This window comes from Myxocyprinus asiaticus, chromosome 26, assembly GCF_019703515.2.
Source record: "Myxocyprinus asiaticus isolate MX2 ecotype Aquarium Trade chromosome 26, UBuf_Myxa_2, whole genome shotgun sequence".
NCBI classification, from domain to species: domain Eukaryota; kingdom Metazoa; phylum Chordata; class Actinopteri; order Cypriniformes; family Catostomidae; genus Myxocyprinus; species Myxocyprinus asiaticus.
The window spans coordinates 18,173,254-18,200,608 of NC_059369.1; the positions used below are offsets into that span (position 1 = coordinate 18,173,254).

At 37.4% G+C, this 27,355-nt stretch overlaps 1 protein-coding gene across 1 annotated transcript in view; it reads left to right on the forward strand.

Annotated features, from left to right (window-relative positions):
* Positions 1-27,355, forward strand: part of LOC127417265 (cadherin-13-like) — a 596,890-nt gene that overhangs the window by 554,217 nt on the left and 15,318 nt on the right. Inside the window, exons 12-13 of the mRNA XM_051657154.1 lie at positions 7,324-7,557; positions 10,611-10,829. Coding sequence (XP_051513114.1) covers positions 7,324-7,557; positions 10,611-10,829 — 453 coding nt within the window. The remainder of the gene's footprint in view (positions 1-7,323; positions 7,558-10,610; positions 10,830-27,355) is intronic.

The following is a 27,355-nucleotide window of genomic DNA, read 5'->3' on the forward strand; positions in this document are numbered from 1 at the left end:
ATTAAGTTAGAAATTAAGAAGAAAATGGTAGTTAAGAAGAAATTTCTTCTTAAGAATATTTTGTGAATCCGGCCCCAGGTTGAGGATAGATGTGCTGATCCCTGAAAGTAAGAGAAAATGTAATAGATGTGCTGTCAGTATACATAGTGATTAAAAAACAAACAAACAAAAAAAAAACAAAGAAATATCTATCTCTCTAAATTGCATCAAAACTTGCACGAAGAAGAGTAAGTTCTTCAACAACTTAAGTGTTGTGTTTTATCTGTATGAAGATGGTCAAACCAGTAATGCTGCACTTCAGAGACACTGCAAACAGAAATAAAATTTTGTTAGTCTCATTAAAACCTAGATGCAATGCAAAATAATGAGAAAATATAGAAAAAGATATACCCTTTATAACATTGATGTCAAATGTCCCCTGTGACTTTCACTTGTCATGGCTCTGATAATGTTGGTGGCCAGAATTCAGAGGTGCTCTCTGAGTTAGGTGAAGGTCTTTGCTCAAACACGTTAAATTAATATGGCATCTTAGTTAGAGTTAGGTCGAAATGAATAAAAATAACTTATTTCTTATTTGTATTTCTCTTACTTACCAGGGTAATGTCTCCCCCTCAGGCTTTCAGCTCAACCGACTTTCCGTGACCATTTAAATTTGAAATAGAATTCTTGCACATTTAGATCACTTGAGTTGCGCATCTGCAAGCGCCGCTTAAATGCGCCTTTGCACTCTGTAGACAGGAGGGGGGAAAACAGCACTATTCGCTGAAGTTGTTTGCTGTTTATGATAAACACAATTGTATGCATCTGTTGTTGAATTATAAGTAAAGAATAGACTGGACCATAGACTGTACATTGATACTGAGATAAACAGCTGTCTTAAAGAGAAAGGACATTGGATCTGATCATCTGTTATTTATTTCAATCAAACCCAAATCTGAAGAAATAAATTGTATTTTTTATTTTGTTTTTTGCAGTATGAAATGCAAAAGTAATGTAGTGTAGTGTTTAAAACTTTTTATAAACAAAACTTTTAATAATGTAAATTATACAAACACATCCAGTAGATACTCACATTAAGCAGTTGTCAGCCTAAACAACACTTATGTTCAAAAAGGGTTATTTTTTTTTTTTTTTTTTTTTTTTTGATAATTATAAAATTTTTTGCTTAAAGTGTTCTTTGGAACTGAGTAAAGAACCCTAGGGTTCTATATAGAACCCTAAAGAACCTTTTTTTTTCTAAGAGTGTACACTCAAGAGTGCAGGAAAAGGGGTAAAGGCCAGTAATGGGTTTATCTCTTCTTGAAAGGGATGTGATGGATGATTTATGGTGGTGCTGATGAGGCACATAATATTTGGATAATAAAGTAAAAATTACGAGAATAAATTCATAGCATTATGAGATTAAAGTCATTATATTTTGAGAATAAAGTTGTAGTATTATAAAATAAAAATCATAATATTTTGAGAATAAGCCATAAGGAAAGTAGCCTAACATCAAAGTGATGTGGTGGACAACAGCAAAGTGGAGCATCTGGGTTTTTGGATACAGTAAACACCACTAACCTGGGAGATAACATTGGCTCTGCAACTTTGTTGTCAAGTTAGCCAAACTGAATTTGTGAAGTTTTTGCGAATTCTCTGTTCATGAATGAGCATTCGTACAGGAGTTTTCGACCTGTGGGCGCCTGTCATGGAATGTGCGAGATATAGGTTCTTACTCAGGTGAAGCGAAAAGTAATTGGTGAATTACTGTGAATTATATTGGTCCATTTCTAGACATTGTATATGGTAACATCCCCTCAGTTATAGTATTGTTTATAGAACAAAAACAAAAAACAAAAAAACACCTAGAAATGCTAGAATATGTCTGTAGTTTTATGTGGAAATGTTGCATCCCAGAGAATTTATTGGGGGGTCAGTGGCAATATGTGGAGAGCCAGCAATGTTTGTCTTCACCAGACCAAACCTAATCAAAATGAAATACAGTTTCATATTGCTGCTGGCATTCTGAAAGGTTGGAGGTTTTTGCTTTTCATCTTGAATTTAGATTCAGATGTTTTTTGTTTGTTTGTTTTTTTGTTTGTTTGTTTGTTTGTGTTTTGCTTTGACATTAATCAAAATGTGAGAGACACTATGTCCATTTATTAGTATAAACTATAATTTGTTTATGAAATATAAGCGCATTATAAACTCTACTGTTTTTTGTTTTTTTGTTATAATATAAAATCTTACTGTTTGTGTGTGTGTGTGTATGTATAAACTTTACTGTGCATGCAGAAGTTTGGTACATTAAATATGCATGCATCTATTAATATTATATTTGCATGTTTTTAGCTGCTGCTTCTTTGGGTTATAGCACAGTCAATAGCTGTTGGTCATGGTGTGTTCTTGACCTTATTAGTAGAAATGTAAATCAACGTCCTTTAACTTCTCAGAAGCTCATGTACCATAACCAACAGCCATCTATGTTTAACAATGTAATACTTGTCTTGACCTGTGACATCATTCACTCATAGGTTTGCTCACTTGTGTTGTAACAAATGCACACACAAGCCCCATCTAAATGTTTTAGCAGTTCATTGTTTATACATTAGATTTGATCAAACGATGCGGTACAATTTTTCTTTTGCTCATGGTGTTTTAAGTCACGTTTACAAATGCTGTAACTTTATTCCATTAGAAGTAGAATATCAAACCAAGTGGCATCTGCTAACAAATTATGCCATAGACTTAACCAACTGGTGTCAAAGTGATTTTTAGTGAAAGTATAAATTTGGTTCCCTACAAGTTCACACAGGTGTCCTAGCAAAGTAAGCAAAGGTGTAGTTCAGGGGTACTCATTAGGTCGATCGCAAGAGAACCACTGGCCGATCTCGATAACAGGTCAAAAAGGAAAGAGAAAAGAGAGAAAAAAGATCAATATATGAAAGATTGACCAACAAAAATATTAAAGATTGACTTTTTATTTTCTCGCTTCTGTAGGCACGCACTCTTCGACTGACAGGCGGCCTATGTGTGTGTGCTTTACATGTGCGTGTGCTCCGAGAGCTCTCGTGGTAATGCGGATACACACCTAAACGGTCAAATACACTTCAATATTCCACCAAAGTGCCCTTCTTAGTGAGGTGTTCATGTAAATACAGTCAGTAATGTCTAAAGTGAATGTTAACCGTGGGACATAAAAGAGGATTTGTATCAAAATGTCAGACTTGAATTATAAATGTCACCTGTTAGACCTGTAGCTGATAAATATGTTGTTAATATTAATCAAACTACAATACCAAGAAAACAAATAAACCACTCACAGATCTTGGCTGGATAAATTAAGTAGCTTTAAAAATAATTAATGGAATATAATCAAACAGTGAATACCAGTAGCTAGTAGTTTTATGTTACATTTAATTTCATTCTGAAAGTATTCTTGAGTAGGTTGCCACTGCTGTTAATTTTTTAAGCTATTAAAAAGCACTGTTTTCTTCATTTGAATTCTTTTGTAATTTGTTTCTATTTACTGCTTTTATTTTTTTATTCATTTGTTTCTTTTGTTCTTATTTGATTACAGACTGTTGATTTGTCTTGAATAATTACTTGAGAACTTGAAACAATGCTTACATTATAAATAAATAAGCATTATTATTTGTTGTGGTTTCAAAATAGGTATAGAGAATCATAAAATGTCACTACCGATGATGTATATATTGTGTATGGTAGATCTTACTATAATAACAATAATAATAAGAACTCATTCCATAGAAGTGTAAGCATCTCTGGTGTAGTTCATCATATTAACTATGGAGATGTTTCACAAAGATTGACAAGCAGAACATGTCCATCTACTTTTGGGCTTAATTTTGAACAATAAATATTATGTTTTGTAATATTAAACCTAACAAACTTCTTTTGTGAAATATTTTGCTTGAAAAGTGTGCTTTATATCTTTCTTTAAAATAAATGTTGCTGGCTTTGATATTTAATGCAATGACATTTATACACATTTTTAAGTGTCTCTTAAGTGTCCAGATACTTTTTAGGCCACTGTATGTTATTTTCATTAAAAGCTATGCTAAATTGCTGATGCCACCACAATACAATTTTCTTGAGTAGAAAATCAATAAAACATGGCAAGGGCCACATTGCTTTACCTCCAAATGCTCTTCTTGCAGGGCTACTGGACTGACGGCATTGGAACAAGTCTGATTTCTTTTTCCCGTGAGATATTAGTTTTACCCTTGTTTTGACACCATGCCTTTTCTTCCTTCCTTTGAGGCCTGAGAGTTCCTGGCAACATGAGGACAAAATTATTCTGTAATTACTGATCCTGTCATTGGATGTTAATTGCGAGTGACCTCCGGGGCTGTTTATAATTATGCAGTCCTACAGTAACTGCTGTTTTTTTTTTTTCTCAAAATGATGCATCTTTTCTTTCAAATCAAGATAATTCTTGTTGCTTCAAGTCAGACATCACAATGTTTTGTTTTACTTTTCGAATCATTATTATTATTATTATTTTTGATGAGGGTAATTTTTGTGGGCAAAGGGAAAAAGTGTGAAATATTAAGCCTCTGAAAGACACTTGAAGTGTATAATTTCTTCTCCAAATGGAATGGGCAATTTTCATTGGCTGTGATAACATTTTTCTGCCTAAATTATCAGCATAAATCTAGCAAACATTTACAGTTTTTTAAGTGTACATTTATAAAAATGTTCTTTGTGTTATGTCACCCTGGCATTACTTAAAAAAATAAATAAAATAATATAAAAATCCAGTCAGCACTGCTGTGATGGGGTTTCAAATACAGCTGCTGATGTAGTAACAATAAATTTGGCATCTTTCTCTCTTCTGTCTGACAAAATCCATCTCTTTCTATTTTTTTCCTCTTTTGGAAAGTTATGTAGCTGTAATAGTTGATTTTATCTTTTGCTGTTGTAGCAAATTGTGAACGCATAGTATTTGCTCTCGTCTCCCATTCACCGCTTGAGAAGTTTACCCCACTATAGTTTACTTCTGCTTTCCAAACCTGGAAATGTGAAAAGCATCCATTGCCAAAATTATAATTGTTTTCAAATAATTCTGCCATTGGTCAGTCAAGATAGTCCTGCCCCAAAGTTGCTACTGTATATGTTTTGCTGGTTGGGATGCTCAAACAAACAGAGCAATGTTTTGAATCATCATAGAGACACAGTGCTTACACTTTTTGTAAAAATCAACTTGGGCATGGCTTACTTGTTGTTTCTGCATATTAAGTTGGTATAGGAGAAAGAATTTTAACATTGAATAAATTACATTCATCAACTTTAGATTTGCTCAAAAAAAGAAAACAGATGATCTTCCTTCAACAGCTGCTCTTGTTGTAGAATTTACAGATTCACAGATGGCATCCTATTGTTTCAGCACTGTATCTCATCTTCTACCATTTACTGTAGCGACTTGTATTCTTTACACTTTTTAGATTTTTATTTTATTGTATCTGTAGTGTAGCATTCTATAACTACTGATGTCCAACATAAATACCAATAAACCCAATCTATAAATAATATAGTTTATGTACATGAGAGAGAATGCATCATTAAATGGCTTTGATCATGGCTGTGAAATGAATAATGACATTTTGATTTTATTGCTATTGAGGCTTCTTTTCATTCTTTATGGACATGGACTTCTTACAAAGTCCCTTTAAGGCAAGCCAGGTTATTCAGCAGTCATGTTTGTAATGCCTACAGGCAGCTATATATATATAATATATTTATTTTTATTTATTTTTTTTAACTTTATTTTTTAATGGATACAAGCGGAATACTAGTACAGCTCATATTGTCTTGAATTGGGAAAGAGTGAAATCTCCAAAATGGTTGGTCAAGTTTATAATAAAATATTTTCTTTTTTCAATAAAATGAAATTAGTAATAAAATCTGAAAACAATGGTAACACAAATTGTGCTTCTTTAGCTTGGAACACACAAAAAGATCTAGCTAATGTGGATGTGTGTTCTTGAGTAAACTGACAAGCAATGTCTGTCATAGAGCCACCATATTCAGAGTTACAATTTCTCCCATTTATAAGTTTACCAGTAACCCACCTGATAATATACTGTGATTCCTGTATTCATGTCCCTGATGCATCCTGTCTGAGCTTTTTGCCAACAAGACTTATTTATTTCCGGAGCTGTATATATATTCAGTATGTATTAGGGGTGTAAAAAAAATATTGTATCGTATTGTATCTTATGATATGACATTCACGATTCAATACCATATGTATTGAACGATACATAAACACACACATTATAGTGTAATTAAAACCAAGCAGCGCAACTTTGAGAGCTGTAGAACAGTCTCCTCCCCGGAGAGGCGGCGCTGCGCGCTCCCATGAATACAGAGCAATGCACTTTCAGTACATAGGCGAGAAGATTGATGGCAAACGGCAAGTAGATTGTACTGTAGTGGTACAGCTTGTCGAATTTGTCAAACAACAGTGTCATGTCACGTTGCTACAGTACATCAAACATGCTTTTATTTACACCGACATCATTGCCCAAATCGGTGGATTTGCGAGGCAGAAACAGCAGCAGCAAGTTTAACAGCTGCCTCTCCCAGCCGACACTGAGCGTGACATGCACAACAAGACGCTCAAAACTATCAAAAAACAACATATTCAAAAAACCAACAATGTAAGAAATCTGCAATTACATGAGACTTATAATTCTCTGATTTTGACTTTGAAATGTAAACAGCTTTGAGAACAACACTTGCGCGCATTGGATATGTCGGTAATAAAGATTACATGCAAAGTAAAACCAGGGGAAGAGGGCAAAAAAATTATGTGTGCCTATCGGTTTTTGCTCAAACAGCTAAATAATATTGGATTTTGAAAAATTGTTGTTTTTTTCACCACTAAATAACATTGAAAGGAGTTTCGCTACAGTCACTTCAGCTTGCTCAGAAGGGGATTTCAGACAAGGCATGATTTTCTATAAAGCTGCTTTGAAACGATGTGTATTGTGAAAAGTGCAATACAGATATAAATGAGTGTAGACAAACTTGTTTTCTCAAGAAAAACATGAAAATTGTGAGTTCATATTAGTTTTTCTAATAACAATCAAAGTTTAAGTTCAAAAAGCTCTGCTTTTTGTTGACAATGTCAGACACTTTTGTGGTATTTATGATTTAAAAGACATTTATGTTAAATCCTTGAATAAGTTTGAGTGAAACATTTATTGGTTTCACTGTGTCTATTAATATTCATCTTGTCATCGTTCCTCTCATTTTCCCTGATATTACCAATGTGAAATGGTTAATAAACAGCAGTATCTTCTGTCCCACCAGGCAGTCCACCCGCCACGGGCACAGGTACACTGATTATCACTCTGGAGGATGAGAACGACAACGCCCCCTACATCTTCCCCTCTGTGGTGCGTGTGTGTGAGGATGCTAAAGACATGAACGTAGTGGTGATCGGGGGACGAGACAAGGACATTCATCCTAATACAGATCCCTTCAAGATTGAGCTTGGCAAACAGCCAGGGCTGGAGAAGACATGGAAAATATCCAGGATCAATGGTAAGCCAATTCTCAGATGGGACAGAAATATGCATTCAGCCATGGTAAACAAGTGGTCGCTATTTCTAAGTCCTTTATTTTTTTTAGTGAAGTGGTTTAGCCATAGGATAAAAATGGCAAGAGATAGCTAACATCTGTTTGAGGAAATATAGACAGTGCTCCCATTAAAGGGATAGTTCACCCAGAAATTCTGTGATCAGACTTTTTCTTCGGTGGAACACAAAAGGAGAAATTTAGCAGAATGTCCAGGCTGCTCTTTTCAGCAGACAGTGACCACTGGCTGTCAAGCATCTAAAGAACAAAAAATGTTCTATGAAAGGACTATAAAATACTTAATATAGTATGCATCAAGCACTATATTCTAATTCTTTTGAAGCCGTGCGATACCTTTGAGCAAGAAAAAAATAACTGAAAATGTTCTCTCTATGATAGCTCACAAATCTTGTTCACACTTCTAAACATTTAAATCACATCACAACTCATCAAGATGCACCGTATCAGGTTTGCTGTCAATGACATAGCACTATGCTATAAGTCATAAGCGCAAAGTCAGTGGGCATAGCCATGAAGTTTTGTATATTCGTGCAAGCATGCGCTAAGTCTTAGGCGCAAGTGGCTTTGACAAAATCGCACGCGCAATGCACAAATAGGCTGGGTCAAGTGCAATTTAATTGTGATGTTCTTCTCCAGTTATTCCACCTTCTGCGTCATATAGTCCATTCCCTCAAGCACCAGCAATATAAACAAAGACAGCACATTCATGAGAAGTTATTAAGAAGGTAGTTTAAATGGACTGTATGCAGTGAAATTACGTTCTTTTGTGCATTAACTATCCTTGATGAATGTCAGGCATATTTCTATGACAGTGACACTCCTTTTATACACATGGAAAATTTGATCATCAGAGTTTGGATGTACGCTCCATTAAATTATAGAGAATGTAATATTATTAATCATTTTCATCTACTAACACACACATCATGGCTAGTATTAACAGTGATTGTATCGGCACGCACTTCACTTCTACCGGTCGCTTTTGATTTAGAAAAATTAAATACATTTATTGAAACGTGAAAAAATTCAACCAAAAATATTTCTAAATTGAAATTACACTTCAAAAGAAACATAAATATAATCAAAATAACGAAGTAGTCAAAAATCATACCAATTCAAAAACGTTATACTCTCTCCGACTTCTTCCACCGTTTTGCAGTGACTTAAAAATCACTTCACGACAACAGGTGGAAAAATACTAATATAAATTAGATCATAAATACAATTGTTAATATAATAATAGTAATAGTAATAATAATAATAATAATAATTGAAAAATAAACCATGACCTATGGATAGTTTAACACAAATCTCATACATTTTTGTTTCATAATATTGCTACAGCTCTGATCGTCAGGGACATAATTTGATGGTACTTTATATTTTCAGAGTTTGGACAAGAAATGTATTAACACCTGCACCTGCAGGAACTGAATTTAAACTTTGTGCTGAGATAAGACCTGCTCTTGAAACGTCTTAGCTCAATGACCTGTTTCTCAGGAAAATAGCAAATTGCGCTTTGCGACAATTCATTGCCATACAATACACCTGCAGTTTGCACGTATACACCCACAGATTGCGCAAACACTCCCAACCATGGCCACTTAGGCAGAATTAGCGTGCTCATGAAAATTGGATAAGATGCTGTGCACAGTCATAGGGCATAGCGCTGCACTTTGCGCACTCAAGAAAATAGAGCCCCACATGTCATTGGTCATTGACATGGAGTGTCTACTAACCAATCCTGCCACCACAGGTTTAAATGCCATTTTTGGGTGGACTATTATACTTTAATGTGATCCTCTGCTGAAACTATGCAGAATAGTTTTGGTGGTAAATAATATTAACCGTCCACCAGCTACAGCACCGAACTAGCAATAAACAGCATAAACCAGCCCGGTCCAGCTTTGAAATTCTCACCTAAGCTGTTCTGTTCAGCACGGTCAGGTGGGCAGTATAAGTAGAAATGCTGCTGAGTGAAAGTTTAATGTCACAGACAGTGGGTGTGTATCATTAGATATCACTCTGACCAAATAGCTCTGTGTATTTTAGGTTTATCTTGGCAGGCTCTTGATTACCCATCCCTCCTGAGAACAAGCACACAAATATAGAATGCGTCTGAATCTTCAGACCTCTGTCAGCTGTTTGAGAAGAGAATCAGCGGCAGATTCTCTGATACAGAGAACACAGAAAGAGACAGAAAGAAAGACAAAACAAGAGAGAGAGGACTGGTGAGGTGATTCAAGGTTGGGTGGCTGCTGTTTAAATAAGTGACAGAGTAAACCTGAGCACAGATGTTAACTTCAAACGACAGGAAGTGTGGGTGAACACTGTTCTAAATTCAATGACGTGAGTGTTTATGAGAGAGATATTTTATTTATTTTTTTTGTACTTGCAGAATAAATTGGTGCTAAACTTCCTACTGTAACAATATTCCTAACAAATATTCTAAACTAAAACAATACTATTTTTGTTTTTAAAACTAATCTGAATGTGAATCTTTAAATGTTTAATATGAACAATTACACTGATTTAAATCTAACAAGCCTTAAGTACATATAATACAGTAACAGTTCTTGAATTATTTGAAGTATGATGGAAATAATGACTTGTGGATCAAGTCAAAAACCCCTCTGATCGATTCATTCATTGAGTGAGTAAGTCATAAGACTCTTTTATTTTTGAATCTATTTGACTTATTTATAAGAAAACTAATAAGTGTCATTCATTCATGGGTGCATGCAACAAACATTGCAATAGTTTGCTACTGTAGATGTGTTGTCTATTTATAGACTTTGTATTATTTTGTGGCACCCAGACTTTCTCTCCCATCACATTCAGTTCAGGCTGCAAGCTTGCAGCTAAAGCTAAAATATCACAGCACACAATATTGTGTGTACACATTTATACTTAGACTTTCTGTATTGATTTGTGTATTGTTGTGTGTACACAATTTCTTCAGTCAGATTTATATTAGCCATCTCTGGTGTCCTTCACAGACACTCACTCCCAGATCATGTTGCTGCACAGTCTTAAAAGGGCCAACTACAACCTGCCTCTGGTTCTGACCGACTCTGGCATCCCTCCCATATCCAACAACACAGAACTGAAAGTTCAGGTGTGCACCTGTAAGAAGAACAGAATGGACTGCAGTGGTGCTGGCTCGGTCCAAACAAATCTCTTGCTGCTGCTTGGCCTTGTTCTGCTCTCCATCCTCTGTAAGTATTACCGTAGGATAGAAAAATCACAATTGTCCTTAATATCTCAATTGGATCTCCTAGACATTGAGTGGAGGCCAAATGGAAAGTTTAAGTCTCCTGCTTTTTTCAGATTTTACTTTTGTGAAAAAGATCCTAGTTATCTCACATGCGTCTCCTCTAGGAGTTTCATAGAAGATCAGCAGCATACCAAAGTCTGTAATCAAAAGTCAGAGATTCCAATATGAACTTGAATGTTTTCTCATCAAGATTGTCTAGACTACATTAACGTAGCTATGCTATCCACATCAAAGTCATGGCTCTAGACTCTTACTGTTTTTCAAAAATTGTACATTTGTTTATATTTTTATATCTCCTAAGGGATTTTAGAAGAATCATCTAAGACAAAGTCACTGATACATATTTCAATGAGACATAATTTAGATCTCCATGAAGTCTCCCGAGCTATAAAAGAGCAACTGAGCTATACATTTTTCATTGGGTCACAACCCTCCAGCATAATCATTTTCTAATCTGAATGGCAGGAAAATTCCATGTGATTTGCTAAAATGCAGAGTTTTAAAATTGGACAGATGCTGCATATTTCATGGCTTCTAATGAAGTAATAATAAATATTGCAAGTGTTCCAGAGCCAGCTGCCCAACAGCAAAACTATATGTAAAGTCAGAACTCAGCAGATTTGTCTACAAAAGCCATTAACTCTCTTTATCCTTGAACTTGGAACCTCGTCCATTCTGTGCAGCACCGGCACATTTGAACGGACTTGCAGGGTTTCTCTGGGTGTTTTAAGCAGGGACTGGGAATGAAATGTATTTCATTTCAGTTTATTCTGAGCAGAAACAGTATTTTTTCATTCTGGTTTGGGCGTTCCGTTGCCTCCTTTCCAAATGTTAGGAATGTAAGGAAAGAATGGTTAATAAAGTTCTTTTTGAAATGACAACACTATGTGCTACGGGTGGGTGAAATACCAGTTGCAGTGTTGCCGGATCTTGCAAGAGAAACAAGCTTGGTCTGGAAAAACAAGCCCAAAATTAGCCACCTGACTCGCCAAAATAACTGAAAATAAGCATTTTTTTTTTTTTCCTGTGTGGTGGATTTATCAGCTTAGAAATCATAACAAACACACAATTAATTCAAGTAGAATTTTAATTATGATCTGCTTCTTGGTCAGAAGCCTTCAGCAACAAATCTGTATTAGTGTATCATATCTAACAATTATTCAGTGAAGACTTGGAGACAACTGAGAAATGTACTTTTTTATGTACTTTTTAAGATTTTTGAGTCCTCAGTAATATTGCTTTGTTTAGTCAATATGATTTTATTCAGAAAATGCAAAAAATCGTGTTGAGAGTTACTCATGTAACCCCGGTTCTCTGATAACAGGAGTGAGAATTCGCCTCAGGCGTATCCGACACTGGAAGTAATGACACCACTTCTGTCAGCTGACAGACCAATCACAGCAGTGATAAGGGAGGCCCACCTCCCTATATAAGACACCACCACAGGTTTCTTCTTCATTCTCGCTTGAGTCAGTTCCCATATGACAGGCCGATATGGCAGTGAGATAAACCCTGATAGTAGAAAAGGCCCTGCTTTTATCCAAAAATTCACAAAAGAAAACACAAAACGTCTGCCACCAACCATAAAAATGGAACAATGTGTTTGTGTGCACACCACTGCTCAAACACATCCCATTTCCGATCGTATGTGGAGTACGTTGAGGCAGCCCTCATACTCTGAATCGTTTCAATCACCCTCTGGGGTAAACCCGTGACACTCAAATTTAGCCTCTCATGGGCCAAGCCCAAAGAGCTACTTGGTCCAGGTCGGGGTGAAATACCGATACTGGAACCCCCCCCAAAGTCCAGCAAGTCCCTGTGCAGCAGGAGGGGCCAAGGCTGGCCGTACAAGAATTTCTACCAACAGTTTCCTCGGCCAGTATGGGGAGATCAGTATGACTTAGTGACCGTATTCACTTACTCTTCTTAGAATTGGAATGATTAATCTCAGTGGGGCAAATGCGTAAAGTAGCGCATATGGCCACGGATGAGCTAGAGCATCCACACCCATAGGAGCACCATCTTTCGCCAGAGAGAAGAACAGAGGGCAATGAGTGTTTTCATATGATGTGAAGAGATCTACGGCAGCTCACCTTCCACTCTCCGTACAGAGGATTCCCCCTGGACAGGAGATCCGCCCCTTTATTCATGACTCCCAGAACATGCATCACCCGCAATATGAGAGAGCGTGCACTGCTCCAAGCAATCAGCTTTTGTGCCAAGCTGTGAAGTCGTTGTGAATGCGTGTCCCCTTGTCTGTTTATGTATGCCACAGTTATCATGTTGTCTGATCTGACTAGGACATGGTGGCTTTGAAGGAACAGTGCAAAGTGCTTCAATGCTAGAAACACTGTCAGTAACTCCAGAAAATGTATGTGCATGTTGCGTTGTGACGCGGGCCAAACCCCATTCACTATTCTGCCTTTGCACACTGCGCCCCAAACTATGTGTGACATGTTTGTCGTCACCACTTTCCTCAGAGAGACCGTCCCCAAAGGGATTCCCCTGTGAAGGTTAGCGGGGATTCTTCGGTGACAGAGAGCAAGCATCCCCACTGACGTCACTGTCACCCTGCGATTTAAGTGACAGCAAGGACACAAGTGCTGCGCTGCTATCCAGTGTTGAAACTCTCTCATTCGCAATTGTCCCAATGGAATGACTGACACCGTCGAGGCCATCGGACCCAATAGGCGTAGACAGTCTGAATGAGACTTTTTTCCCTCTCTGAAAAAGGGGCAAACAGCTGCAAATCGATCTGATGCACTCCTCTGACAGAAATGCTCAATACAGATCGGAGTTTAATCTGAGACCCAGATATATTATTTCCTGAGCACAGAGCAGTAGATCGTCTAGGTAAGCAGACACTCTTAGACCAGTTAATCTCAGCGGCGTTAGCGCTGCTTGCTTCCAAACACTTGCTGAACACTTTCTATGCTAATGACAGTCCGAAAGGCACAGTCAAAAATTCATAGGGTACTCCCTGATAAGCAAACCTTAGGAATTTTCTGTGTGATGGGTAAAGGCCTTTCAGATCGACTAAAGTAAACCAGTCTCTAGGATGAACAAATTGAGATTGCATTTTGAGCGTGAGCATTTTGAGTTTGTACCTTCTGAGGTGTTTTTTTGAGGTTCTGCAAATCCAGAATTGGACTGAAACCTCCCCCTCTCTTGGAGATGACAAAATAAAACCCTGACGGCTGTCCTCCGCCGGCACCACCACCCTTTTAGCTCTTTTGCTCAGCAAATTGGCTATTTCTTCCTCCAAAATCTAAGCTGACTTCCCTCCGCTGTTGACATTAACACCTTGTTGATGTCAGGTGGTTTGACAGCAAATTTCAGGCGATAACCCCGTTCAATTGTAGATAAAACCCAGGGGTGGACTTTCTGCCAACTTTCTGCGTTTGCAGAGAGGAGCCTGCTGTAGCTCTCGCTCACTGATGGTGCTGCAGCACCATCTAGCGGCAGAGCTGGGGATTGCAGCTCCTAATTGGACATTATTTGGGAGCTTTTGTGTTTATTTTCACACATTGCTGTGCCCTCGGCCCACTGCCTGGATGCACTGATAATCGTTTTATTTTTGTAGCACATGTTTTTGTGCAAACTTTCCTCCTCTCTCTTTTCTGACCCTGTGGGTGGAGAGGGGAAATGCAAACTGAGAGGCACTGGGGGAACTGGTGCCAACACTCTCCTTAAACTCGTTTTGTAAAAGCTGTACAACACTAAACTTAGTTTTCGAATCCCCTGCCGAGTCCTCTTGACTAGAGGGGGGAAAACAAACTCTCTTATTGAGGAAGGAGTGGAGCAGATACTCCACGACTGCTGTTCACCCACTCCATGTCCCGAACCAGAACACTGGTTAGGTTGCCCGCTAGGTGATGTTTGGCAGCCGCCGCCGCAAATGAAGCCTTACTTCTCGGCTGGGGCTGTTTCGGCTGTGCCCCTCCATGCACTTCGTCCATTAAATTGTCTGGTGGCGGAGAAAAACAGGGATCCCCATTATTCGACGCCGCAACCCGCACCCTCCTTTCCAAAACTTGCCGTACGAACCGGGAACAGTGCGGGCAACACTCAGGAATAGCGAGTGCAACTTGCGTATGTCTGACCCCGAGACAGGCGATACAGAGCGGGTGGGAATTCTTGGGCGAGATCATAGATCCACATGCGCACAGACGGGAGGGATCCTTCCATTTTGCTCCGCCACTCGGTGAGCTCGCAGTCACCCTTACAGAAACCTGAACTCAAGAACACAGAGCCAGTTCACCACAGCTTGCCAATCATTTCTGTGTTAATCCCCAGATCTCTCCTTAATGTGATAAGGCCAGCCGATCTGCCACAACACCATGACGTGCAGGAGAGGGTAGAAGCTATAACTGCTTTTAACTCAACTGGAAAAATATGTAAACCTGCTTTGACACGCCGGTTTATGCCCGGAGAAACAATATCGATACAGCAGAAAAGTATATTCACTTCGACAGTGAATATATTCTCAAAAGAAAAAAGCCACACTCTGTGATGTACCTGAATGGCTCATCTAACAAACTGTTTAGCGACCACTGAGGATAGCTTCCAATAATCTTCACAGGGAAGAGAACGAGAATGAGGAAGAGACCTGTGGCTGTGTCTTTTATAGGGAGGTGGGGCTTTCTTATCACTGCTGTAATTGTTCTGTCAGCTGACAGACGTGGTGTCATTGCTTCCAGTGTCAGATATGCCTGAGGCTAATTCCCATAGTGATATACCGAAAGAATGTTAGAAAGAGAACTACATTTTTTTTGTTCAGCCAACTATCAATTTGCAATACGATAACTTTCATTTTGTTACCATTTCAATTACTTTTGCATGAAGTTAACGGCAATCTTTGCCTCTGAAGAGAGGTATGTCTTGCAAGGCAAGGCAGTACGTACAATTGTTTGACATAGACACACGATAGACCGCAACCCTTAACACAAACCTCAATAACAGTTACAATCAACAAACCTCATTAAGTAAAAAAGATGAGCTCCCAATATCACCACACTACAATTGACAAAAAGTGTTAAAAACAATAACAGCATAATGTCAGCAAAAACATAAGCCTATGCACTAACAGCTTAATTTATTCATGTTGCATTGCAAGCTAAGAACTCGCAAATCAGCAACATTGTTTAATATGAAATGGTTCATTCAGAAAACTCTGTTAGGTTAGTTGGGACAACATTTGGGGAATACTGTTGGTCAAATGTGTTTTTATGTAGATGCAAAGTAATTCGATTCTTTGACTCAAAAAAACATAATCTGGATAAAACGCAATTTCATTTTTACAGTGTAGTTTTGGAGTGTTTATACAACCTTTGGTGCCATTTTGTGTTTTAACTTTAAGACCTGGGTCAATTTGTCCATTAATTCTGTTTGAGTATTCTCTTGACTCATTAATTAATTAGTCATATGGCAGATGCTTTTTTTATACAAAGTGACTTATGCTGCATTCCAGTCAGTTCGGAGAGTCAGAATTCCCAACTTCCACCTTGATTTCCACCTTGGAAACTTACATATTAAAGATATACTGTACATATTATTGTAGATAGTAATATAATTAAAGATATAATGTACAGGTGCATCTCAATAAATTAGAATGTCGTGGAAAAGTTCAATTATTTCAGTAATTCAACTCAAATTGTGAAACTCGTGTATTAAATAAATTCAATGCAGACAGACTGAAGTAGTTTAAGTCTTTGGTTCTTTTAATTGTGATGATTTTGGCTCACATTTAACAAAAACCCACCAATTCACTATCTCAAAAAATTAGAATATGGTGACATGCCAATCAGCTAATCAACTCAAAACACCTGCAAAGGTTTCCTGAGCCTTCAAAATGGTCTCTCAGTTTGGTTCACTAGGCTACACAATCATGGGGAAGACTGCTGATCTGACAGTTGTCCAGAAGACAATCATTGACACCCTTCACAAGGAGGGTAAGCCACAAACATTCATTGCCAAAGAAGCTGGCTGTTCACAGGGTGCTGTATCCAAGCATGTAACAGAAAGTTGAGTGGAAGGAAAAAGTGTGGAAGAAAAAGATGCACAACCAACCGAGAGAACCGCAGCCTTATGAGGATTGTCAAGCAAAATCGATTCAAGAATTTGGGTGAACTTCACAAGGAATGGACTGAGGCTGGGGTCAAGGCATCAAGAGCCACCACACACAGACATGTCAAGGAATTTGGCTACAGTTGTCGTATTCCTCTTGTTAAGCCACTCCTGAACCACAGACAACGTCAGAGGCGTCTTACCTGGGCTAAGGAGAAGAAGAACTGGACTGTTGCCCAGTGTTCCAAAGTCCTCTTTTCAGATGAGAGCAAGTTTTGTATTTCATTTGGAAACCAAGGTCCTAGAGTCTGGAGGAAGGGTGGAGAAGCTCATAGCCCAAGTTGCTTGAAGTCCAGTGTTAAGTTTCCACAGTCTGTGATGATTTGGGGTGCAATGTCATCTGCTGGTGTTGGTCCATTGTGTTTTTTGAAAACCAAAGTCACTGCACCCGTTTACCAAGAAATTTTGGAGCACTTCATGCTTCCTTCTGCTGACCAGCTTTTTAAAGATGCTGATTTCATTATCCAGCAGGATTTGGCACCTGCCCACACTGCCAAAAGCACCAAAAGTTGGTTAAATGACCATGGTGTTGGTGTACTTGACTGGCCAGCAAACTCACCAGACCTGAACCCCATAGAGAATCTATGGGGTATTGTCAAGAGGAAAATGAGAAACAAGAGACCAAAAAATGCAGATGAGCTGAAGGCCACTGTCAAAGAAACCTGGGCTTCCATACCACCTCAGCAGTGCCACAAACTGATCACCTCCATGCCACGCCGAATTGAGGCAGTAATTAAAGCAATAGGAGCCCCTACCAAGTATTGAGTACATATACAGTAAATGAACATACTTTCCTGAAGGCCAACAATTCACTAAAAATGTTTTTTATTGGTCTTATGATGTATTCTAATTTTTTGAGATAGTGAATTGGTGGGTTTTTGTTAAATGTGAGCCAAAATCATCACAATTAAAAGAACCAAAGACTTAAACTACTTCAGTCTGTGTGCATTGAATTTATTTAATACACGAGTTTCACAATTTGAGATGAATTACTGAAATAAATGAACTTTTCCATGACATTCTAATTTATTGAGATGCACCTGTATGTATTCTCTTTAAAAGTAGTCTTAATACCTTGAAAGTGTTGCTTCTCATCCAAATGTGTGTTGATTTTAAGATGTTTAGATGTTTTTACTGGAAAACAAGAGAAAGATACTACTTAAGAATAGGATATTTCCAGTGTACTCTAAATGTAATGTCTGGGAACAAAGTTCTTTTGAGTTTGTCTGTGTTGCTTCTTTATCTTAATGTTAATGCTGATGAGGAACACCTTATACACCTTCATTGAGTTTGGCAGGAAATGCCTTCCTTTCAGAATGTCTTCATTGATCCTGTACAGTATCTGTTTACAATGTTAAAGCCCCGAACTGCATTAAGAGCTGATCCATATCTAGATTTAGAGAGCACGGACAGGGCCACCATTACAGCCACTAGAGAGACATAGAAGCATTTGAAATAATATGCACAGATTAAAGGTCACTTTACGGCAGGTTTTAAGATCCCCCTTCACTCATTATGTGTGTATTGGTGTGTCGGTGTGTGTTATGTGTTTGTCCCACAGTTAATCTCCTGTCCAACTCTGCACACGGTCCCTTGGTGACCCTTTCTCCCAGCAATAACATCAATAATTCACTTCTTTAGTGAGGGTGGAACATAGTGGAGCTTTTTACAGCAATTCTAAAATGAAAAAAAAAAATAAAGAGTAAAAATAAATCTGAGATTTTCAGTTCCCTCTCTCTGTAAAGAAAGAGATGCTCTGCTTAGTTGTGTGTGGATGTGGAGGTTTTCTATGGCTGGGTTTCAAGCCAGGGCCCTGTTTGGATAGACAGTTGATCCATCTGTATTTCATGGCACAGTGGAGCCAATGAGAGGCCTAGCATTAAACATGCCAGCAGATATTCTCCATAGTTTCCCAACGTCTCTCTCTCTCTCTCTCCCTCTCTCCCCATTACTTTCTTGTTTGTGTGATCTCTCAGCATATATTATCATTCATATACCCATCAAGGCATGGACTGGGAAGCTTAAGCTTCGTCTTCAATGGGTTACTTGAAGATAATGGAAATTTGTCTTCCTTTATATCTTTGTGTAGGAAATTAGTGACTTTGTGGCAGAGTATATTTACAACTGCCAGCATTCATCACCAATAATATGTAAGAATTGTATAATGGAATTAGTTTAGGAATCTTGGCCACATTTGACCACCATTATATGAAGGATAAATAACAAATGGTCAGATTAGAAATCTGAATAAAAATTCTCCACCATTAAATATGTAATACAACAGGCACATTGTATCTCGTTGTATATTTACATATGAGGAATTTTAGCTCAAGAAGGGAATTATGATTAATTCAGGGAATATTTAAAGAATTAAGGTATACGTCTGATCACTCGGCCACGTTGTGTTGATATGACGCATCTGTTAACTCTTAGAGTAACACTATTCTCATGGCCATTGAAAATAATATCACAAATATGTTGAAATATTGTTCGAGCATGGAGCGTAGAACTTTAAGAATCAATTGATGAGATTATTTAGAAAAATATACCACAGTTAAATCCTCTTTTGGGGGGGATTTATTTATTTATTTCTAATCTACAACATAAAAACTAACACACATAGACAAACGTACAAACAGCTTGGTGAATGAGTTGTAACAGAAGGTGAATGGAAATGGCCTGTAATGGAGAAAATTTAACTTTGTCTATAGTCCAAATCTATAGACTATGCCCTGGACCATCGATACTTCATATAGTATACCTCGATTTGCAATCGGGTTACCAAAGTATTTAAATAAAACACCAGCACTTTGTAGACAAAGTCTGGAGGTGTACTTGCGTTTTGTTGCATTGCGTTTCGTTGCATTGCAATGCTTTGTTTCTTTGACTCTTTGGCTGGGTCCGTAGAAAGTTCTGGTTGTTCTCCATCAATGTTGTTGGATGCCAGATGGTTCGGTGCTGGAATGAACAGGCGGGGCTTTGAAGCAAGGCCTCCTGCAAGGGAGACTCGTGACTCCCCATCACGTGTGGGAGTTGTAGAGCAGAGAAGAGAACCCATTGCTCTCCTCATGGGAAAAAAAACCTTCATATTCCAGACATGATACATTTGTTCTGACAAATAGTTAACTATTTCAACATGGATAATACAAGATAAGAATTCATAATCACCAATTTTTCAGTTATAAATGTGATTACAAGTCACTACACATATTTTAAAGGTTACATCAGGCCACAATCATTTGTGTAAGATACAGTTTTATCTGTGAGTTGTGCAGTGACGATACAATATAGTCTTTTGATAGTTTATATAATGTCTGTATATGCATTGTAAAAACCCAAGAAAAGTTAGTTTTGTACCTTTGGAGATGATATAAAACCACTAGTTTTGGTCCGGCTAAAGAGAGTTTCCAAAGGGATCCTTCCAAAAACAGTTTTCAAGCTCTCTCTTGTCTTGTACAGAGTTTCTTAGCATGTGACAGTCATGCTTCCACAGAAAATGTCTCGTGCTCCCTTATTAGTCCATTTTCTAAGTGTAGCAAACTGGTCCAAGAACAAAGAAGCCTTAGTCTTGGATTCTATGCCTTCCATTGCAATCTTGAGGGTTTCTTGGGAGAGTCTCTTGCAGATGGTCGAGATGGCCATGTCATGTGATGACCATTAAGTGTGGGGATATTTCCTGATTTATAACATGAGTGAGGAGGGGTCAGAAGGAAGGTTATGTGCTATCCTGAAAAGTTTCCTTTGTTCAAAAGATGGTTGAGAATAAACATATGTACATTCTTACACAAGGTTGATTCAGGCTTTAAAGGCACCATCTTGGCAGAGTCTTTAATTTATGATGTTGAGGAATTTCGGGGTAGACTCTGTATAACTTATCTTACTCTTCTTCTGTTTCCGAGCTTCTCAGATCTTACAATTTGTATACTAGCTATGTATTTTTTAATTGGTTTTGAGAACTGGCACAAGTCGACCATCCAGAGGGAAAAGTCCCAGTGGTATATATTAGTACCCAGACACCATTGAAAGCATCTGTTATTCTGTTGATTACTACAGAAAATACTCTCCACTCGTCCCTCAAAAATTTGTGTTTACAGTAATCCACATTCAGTGGAAGTCTATGGGCAATGCCTGTGAATGCTAATAGGCTGAAATGATGGGATTATTTTCTATTGCCCTGGCAGACATCAGCATATATTATGCCATGCTGGGTTACCCAGAGTGTTTCTTAAAAACCTGCTTCTTTGACATGTCTAGCACATGCTTGCTTCGTCAGCCTCCATGGCTGAGAAATTATCTCAGGGCTCTTTCATTTCTTAGTGATTATTATTTTATTTTATTTTTTTAGTGTGTATGCGTATTTGCATGCCCCTAATAGCATACAAGTTTGAAAGTTTGTACAGCTGTATTGTTTTTAACACATTTTGTGGTGTTCAAAAGTTTAAGGCATTGAAAATCTTGGAAACATAATGTTTAAGGATTTGGATATATTTAAAACCTGGGACTAGAAATGGTTTAAGGAACGAAAACATTTTCAGAACATTTTACGTTTTTCAGAATGTAACCAAAAACTTCCATTTCAATTGAGTGATTTTTTTTAAGTGCTTGTAACCAGTTAATAATGTTATTTTGTTCCCATAATTTTTTCATGAAACCAAAGATTCAAGGAAAAAAAAAAGAGGTCAAAAGTTAAATCCTTAGTTTTAAAATCTTAACTGAATTACTGTTAGATATAAAACATTAATACTGATTTAATGCTGCCGGATTTTGACTGAGAAGCATATCTGTAATTAAAATTAAATTATCCAAATAGTTTGTTTTATTTAGGCCTTACTTTGAGAAAATGTTCAGTTTCGTATGACTTCGTATGACTAATACAACTTAAGAGCAATGAGTGTGTGTTCCCTTCTGTTTTACCCCAGTGTTGGTTATTAAAGCAGTAAAGTTGATTCGGGACTTTATTAGCTCCATAAGAACATGTTCTGTGCATACTCTCTGTGATTAACCAAGGTTTAAAAAAATTAAAATAAAACAACTGCATAAGGTGGAAAAATAGATATTTTAATTGATTTTAGATGGCCATTTGTTAAATAATTTGGTGGATATAACTTATATGAAGGATATATTTATTGAAAATGATATTTTTTTTTATATAGGCTAGTGAAGCAAGTCACTAATTTTTGCCGAATTTTTTTTTATTTATTTTTTTTAAGACCAGGTCACTTGTTTCTCTTGTGAGACCTTGCAACAGTATAACTGGAACAGTATATCACCCACCCTTAGCATATTACTGTAATTTGTAAAAAAAAAAAAAAAAAAGAAAAGAAGAAAATACTGTAAAACAATTATGAGGAAATACATGAAGTGTATCTGCAGTGCAGCACTAGCATCACCAAATAAAATATTTAAAAAAATGAAACAGGTCTCCCAAACCCTCCCCTATCTGCCATTGCTAAAACCATTGTTTGAGCCATTAGCTACTTCCAGTTAAATTGCAGCAGTAAAATTGCTGGATTATCTCTCTTGGTAGATTTACCACAGCTACTGTTCACACAAGAAATGGCTTTCTGTCTTTTCTATGGCTATATATAAAAAATATACAGACTTTGTTGGCAAAGTCTAATTAAACTAACTCCCACCACCACTGCTCAGACCAAGCTCAACACAGCCACGACAGATTTCTTTGGGGTCAACTGCTGGTCAAATGAAGGCAGGCATATTTGATTTTTTCAAGATGGGGCAGAGACGTTGAACTGGTTAACGGATTAGAAGTTTAGTGGGTTAAGAGAGCCAAGAGCTAAGTGACTATTTGCAATTTGGACAAGTCCCCTTCAATAATCAGATATGGCTAGATTGTGCCCCCCAATAATTGATATCCTTGTTGCTGTTCTGCTGCAGTCCATTATGCACCGCTGTCTAATTGTCATTAAGCTGTTGCAGGAATAACATAATGGTTTAAAAAGTTACATTTTTAGCATCCTAAGTACTCTAACACCGCTCATCAATGTCATTTGAAATACCCAATCAAATCGATGAAGACGGAACTCAAGTTTAAGAAGCTAAACAGGAACTTTGTGGATTATTTATATTCCAGCGCCACGCATTAGCAAGCGGTTTAGGTTAAGAGTGTTAGTGTCATGTACAGTAAGATGTACTTTAAGTATATGACTAAACATTCAATGTTTGCCCACTGTTGACTGAAATGTTGTACAGACAGAGAGTAATTTCCAAGGGTGCAAACAATATTCATCATTTGCCGAAATTTGCAGTTTTTAATTGAAAATATGCCACTTACAGTACGTGATTCGTATGTCATTCATAACTGTGAAAGTGAACACATTAATGGAGCCGTTTTCAGCATATCAGGCTCAAGACAAAGAGCGAATGTGTGTATATTATAAAGGAATTTAATGAATGTGGTTATCTGGCAAGCTTTTGAAGTAGCTTTTTAGAAACATTTTAGAAAAGTGTTTGTCTTGTAATGTGTGAACTTAAAAAAACATGTATTTTTTGAAACCAAAAATGATCAAATGTTGGGATTTTATTGCATTTAACGTTGTTAGTCAGGACCAAAGAGAACCATTATTTTTATGACTTCAGCGCTTAATTAACAGTGGTTTTACTGTAGTAACCTTGTTTTTTGGTGGAAACTATAGTTTTGATGCAATTAACCATGGTGTTACTACAGTAATATGTTCTTAATATACAGTAGTAACCATGTTAATTTTGTGGTTACTATGATTTTACTAGAAAAATACCATGATGATAATATGGTTACTTTAGTAAAACCATGGTTAATTTTTGTAAGGTATGGTTAGGTTTAGGGGTATGGGTGGGTGTAGGGTGTCTGAGGGGCTCTAAATAAACACAATAAAAATGCTGCAGTGATGCCCCTGTACTGTATGTTAGTATTTATACAACAGGGGTGCAATAGTATCTGCCACTATTTGTACTAGAGTGCAAATAGCATGTAACGCTATTTGCACTTCGTGCAAATAAGATGTATTTTGTTGCTTTTTACACTTAGAGTTAATAGCATCTGTCGCATAAAAAATTCTAACATTTTGAAATTAAACCATTGAAATTGGTATCAAATAATAGAATTTCAAATTAACAGTTTTGTATTAAATTAGAAAAAGTAAAAATAAAAGTATTTTCACATGTGAAGTGTGTGGGCGGGTTTGAGTGGTACAAATTTAGGTTACAAACTGGTAATTACAAGGGTATTATGCTATAAATGTGGTTTATGAGGACATTTCTAGTGTCCCCATAATTCAAATCGCTTAAACATACTAAACAATGTTTTTTTGAAAATGTAAAAATGCAGGTTGTTTGTGAAGGTTAGGTTTAGGAGTAGGGTTAGGGGATAGAATCTATAGTCCGTACAGTATAAAAATCATTATGTCTATGGAGAGTCCTCATAAGGATAGCCACACCAACATGGGTGTGTGTGTGTGTGTGTGTGTGTGTGTGTGTGTATACTAGGGGTAAAATTTCGAACGGTTCGGTTCGTATAATGGTTTATGGGTCACATTTCGGTATGGTTAGGTATTTGCTATGTTCATAAAAATTTAAAAATAGAAAATACTTCCAAATCCAAAGTAAGAATACTGTATTTGGTTACAAACACTTCAACGGGTTTGCCCTTAATAAGAATCATGGTTTTACTACGGTAACATTTATATTTGTAGTAAAATCATAGTAACCACAAAATCAACATTGTTACTGTCTTGGTTATAATATATAGTAAAATCATTGTTATTATATGGAAACTACAGTATTACTGTTGTAAAACCATGGTTAATTGTATAGGGGCAGTGGTGGCTCAGCGGTTCAGGCTCTGGGTTACTGATCAGAAGGTCGGGGGTTCAAGCCACAGCACTGCCAAGATGCCACTGTTGGGCCCTTGAGCAAGGCCCTTGACCCTATCTGCTCCAGGGGCGCTGTATGACCCTGCACTCCGACCCCAGCTTAACTGGGATATGTGAAAAAGAAATTTCACTGTATATGTGCAAATGTATAATGTGTGATAAATTAAATTAATTATAATTATAATTGTATCAAAACCATGATTTCAGCTAAGAAAACCCTGGTGACAGCAGTCATGGTTACTTCAGTCATGATTATTACAATATTCCTACAGTAAAACCATGGCTAATTTTCTTTAGGGATCTGAACTATAAAAAAACCTTTTCTCTAATTACTAAATCAATATTTTAACTTAATACCTGCACTATCACACTACATGCATCAACATAAAGTGCATTTCAAACTCAACATATATTCAGCATTCGGAAGCTGTACATCACTTTAGAAGGAACCTTGCTATTAATATCAATAGGATAAGGGTCAGGGATGCTCGAGTGTTTTAATCATATGCTGAAATCCCACATCTTCATCAATGGAGTATGGCAACATAACTTTATGGCAATGAACACCAAAGCTTTTTAGTTATTGTTTCATGTATGTCTGAATTAACACTGAGTGCCTGCTTAAAAACAGAAGGGAGTAAGTGCAGTTTCGGGTCACCTGTGTCTCTTGGTGCGTAGCATGCTATCTTTCTCCGGGTGATATTTGCGTACATGATTGATCATATATCGATGTATTACCAGAACGGCACTTGCGTCGAGCAATGTCTTCAAACAGTGCCTGTTTTGTCAACTTTTTTGACCATCGTTGTTGTAATTGACTGCAAAAACAAAATGTTCCTAGACAGGAGACTTGAATAATGCAGGGGGCTTCTCTATCAGCAGCTTGTTTTCTCTGCTTGGCACTTGCCATTTTCAACTACACAAAACTCAGAACAGTGATGTCATCAGGTTGATCCATGTGAAACACAGGCAGAGCATATCCATTTACAGATCCATTCAGGTGCATTAGCGGTGATTGTAACTGTGCGTGTCTATTTGATGCTATGTTTTCTTCGCCAAACCATGTGCTCCAGAATCTTGAGGTAAACCGCGGTGCCAATGCTTACCGAACCGTGGGTGGCGAAACTAACAGTTCGGTCTGCCCTGTCATCTCCTTTACACACACACAGGCACGCACACGAACACACACACTAACGCAACACACACTACTAATGCTTGATTTTCATGCAGTGTGTCCAATTGTATCCATCTGCAGAGCCACAGATCAGTGTACTGAGTGTATAAACGGCTGTAAACTCTCAAATGAACTCTTTCTGTTGCAGCGCGGAGATTTCAACTCACGAGTCACGGAAAGCTTGATAAAATGAACTCTTCACAAACAGAAAGAACTTCAAAGATCTTTCAAAATAAAAGTCCAGCTGAAATGAGAGCTCTGTTCAACTGATTGCATGAAATTGAAGACATTACGAAATATTACTACTGTATAAAACTGTAATATCCAAAGCAGTCGCAGTAATACTCATGGTAACAATAATATAATATTAAATCAGAATCAGAATCATATTTATTGCCAAGTATGCTTACACATACAAGGGATTTGTCTTGGTGACAGGAGCTTCCAGTGTACAACAATACAAAAACAGTAGCAAAACATTGTAACGTGTGCTGGCTGCTGGCAATGACGAAGATGAAGACTATGATGTGAAGATGAGAGAACCCAAGTGCAGTTTATTTACAAAAGTGAAACCAAAACCCTAACTATAAATGTGAAACATGAACTTGACTAGACTTAAAACTTGACTTGACATAAACATAACATGGCTTGACTTGGCTAGAACAAAACACATCCACATACATTCAGTACTTGACAAAGACACAATGGAAAACATGAGGCTTAAATACATGGACATGGGGGAACATAAACCAATGAACAAACAGAACTGATAACAAGATAATTAAACAATAAACCAATGAAAACATGACACATGAACATGGAGGGAAAACAGTAATCACATGACAAGGAAAACAGGAACTAAACATTTCAAAATAAAAGACATGAATCAACAAAATACACATGACAGACATAGATAAAAAATAGTTATACACATACATACATACACACACAGACACACACATACATACATACATACACATACATAGTGCAATCTAATACAAATCTGTTATGTACAGTGCAAATAAATCTGTTATGTACAGTGCAAATGTTTTGTTTTTTCTCAGAGGAATGAAATGGCAGAGGAGGTTGGATGTGTTGGATAAATATAAAAAAAGACTAAACTGTGTATGGCACATAGTTATTGCTCAATGGGGCAATTTAACTGTTCATGAGATGGATAGTCTGAGGCGAAAAAACTGTTCCTGTGCCTGACGGTTCTGGTGCTCAGAGCTCTGAAGCGTCGGGCAGAGGGCAACAGTTCAAAAAGGTAGTGGGCAGGGTGAGTGGGGTCCAGAGTGA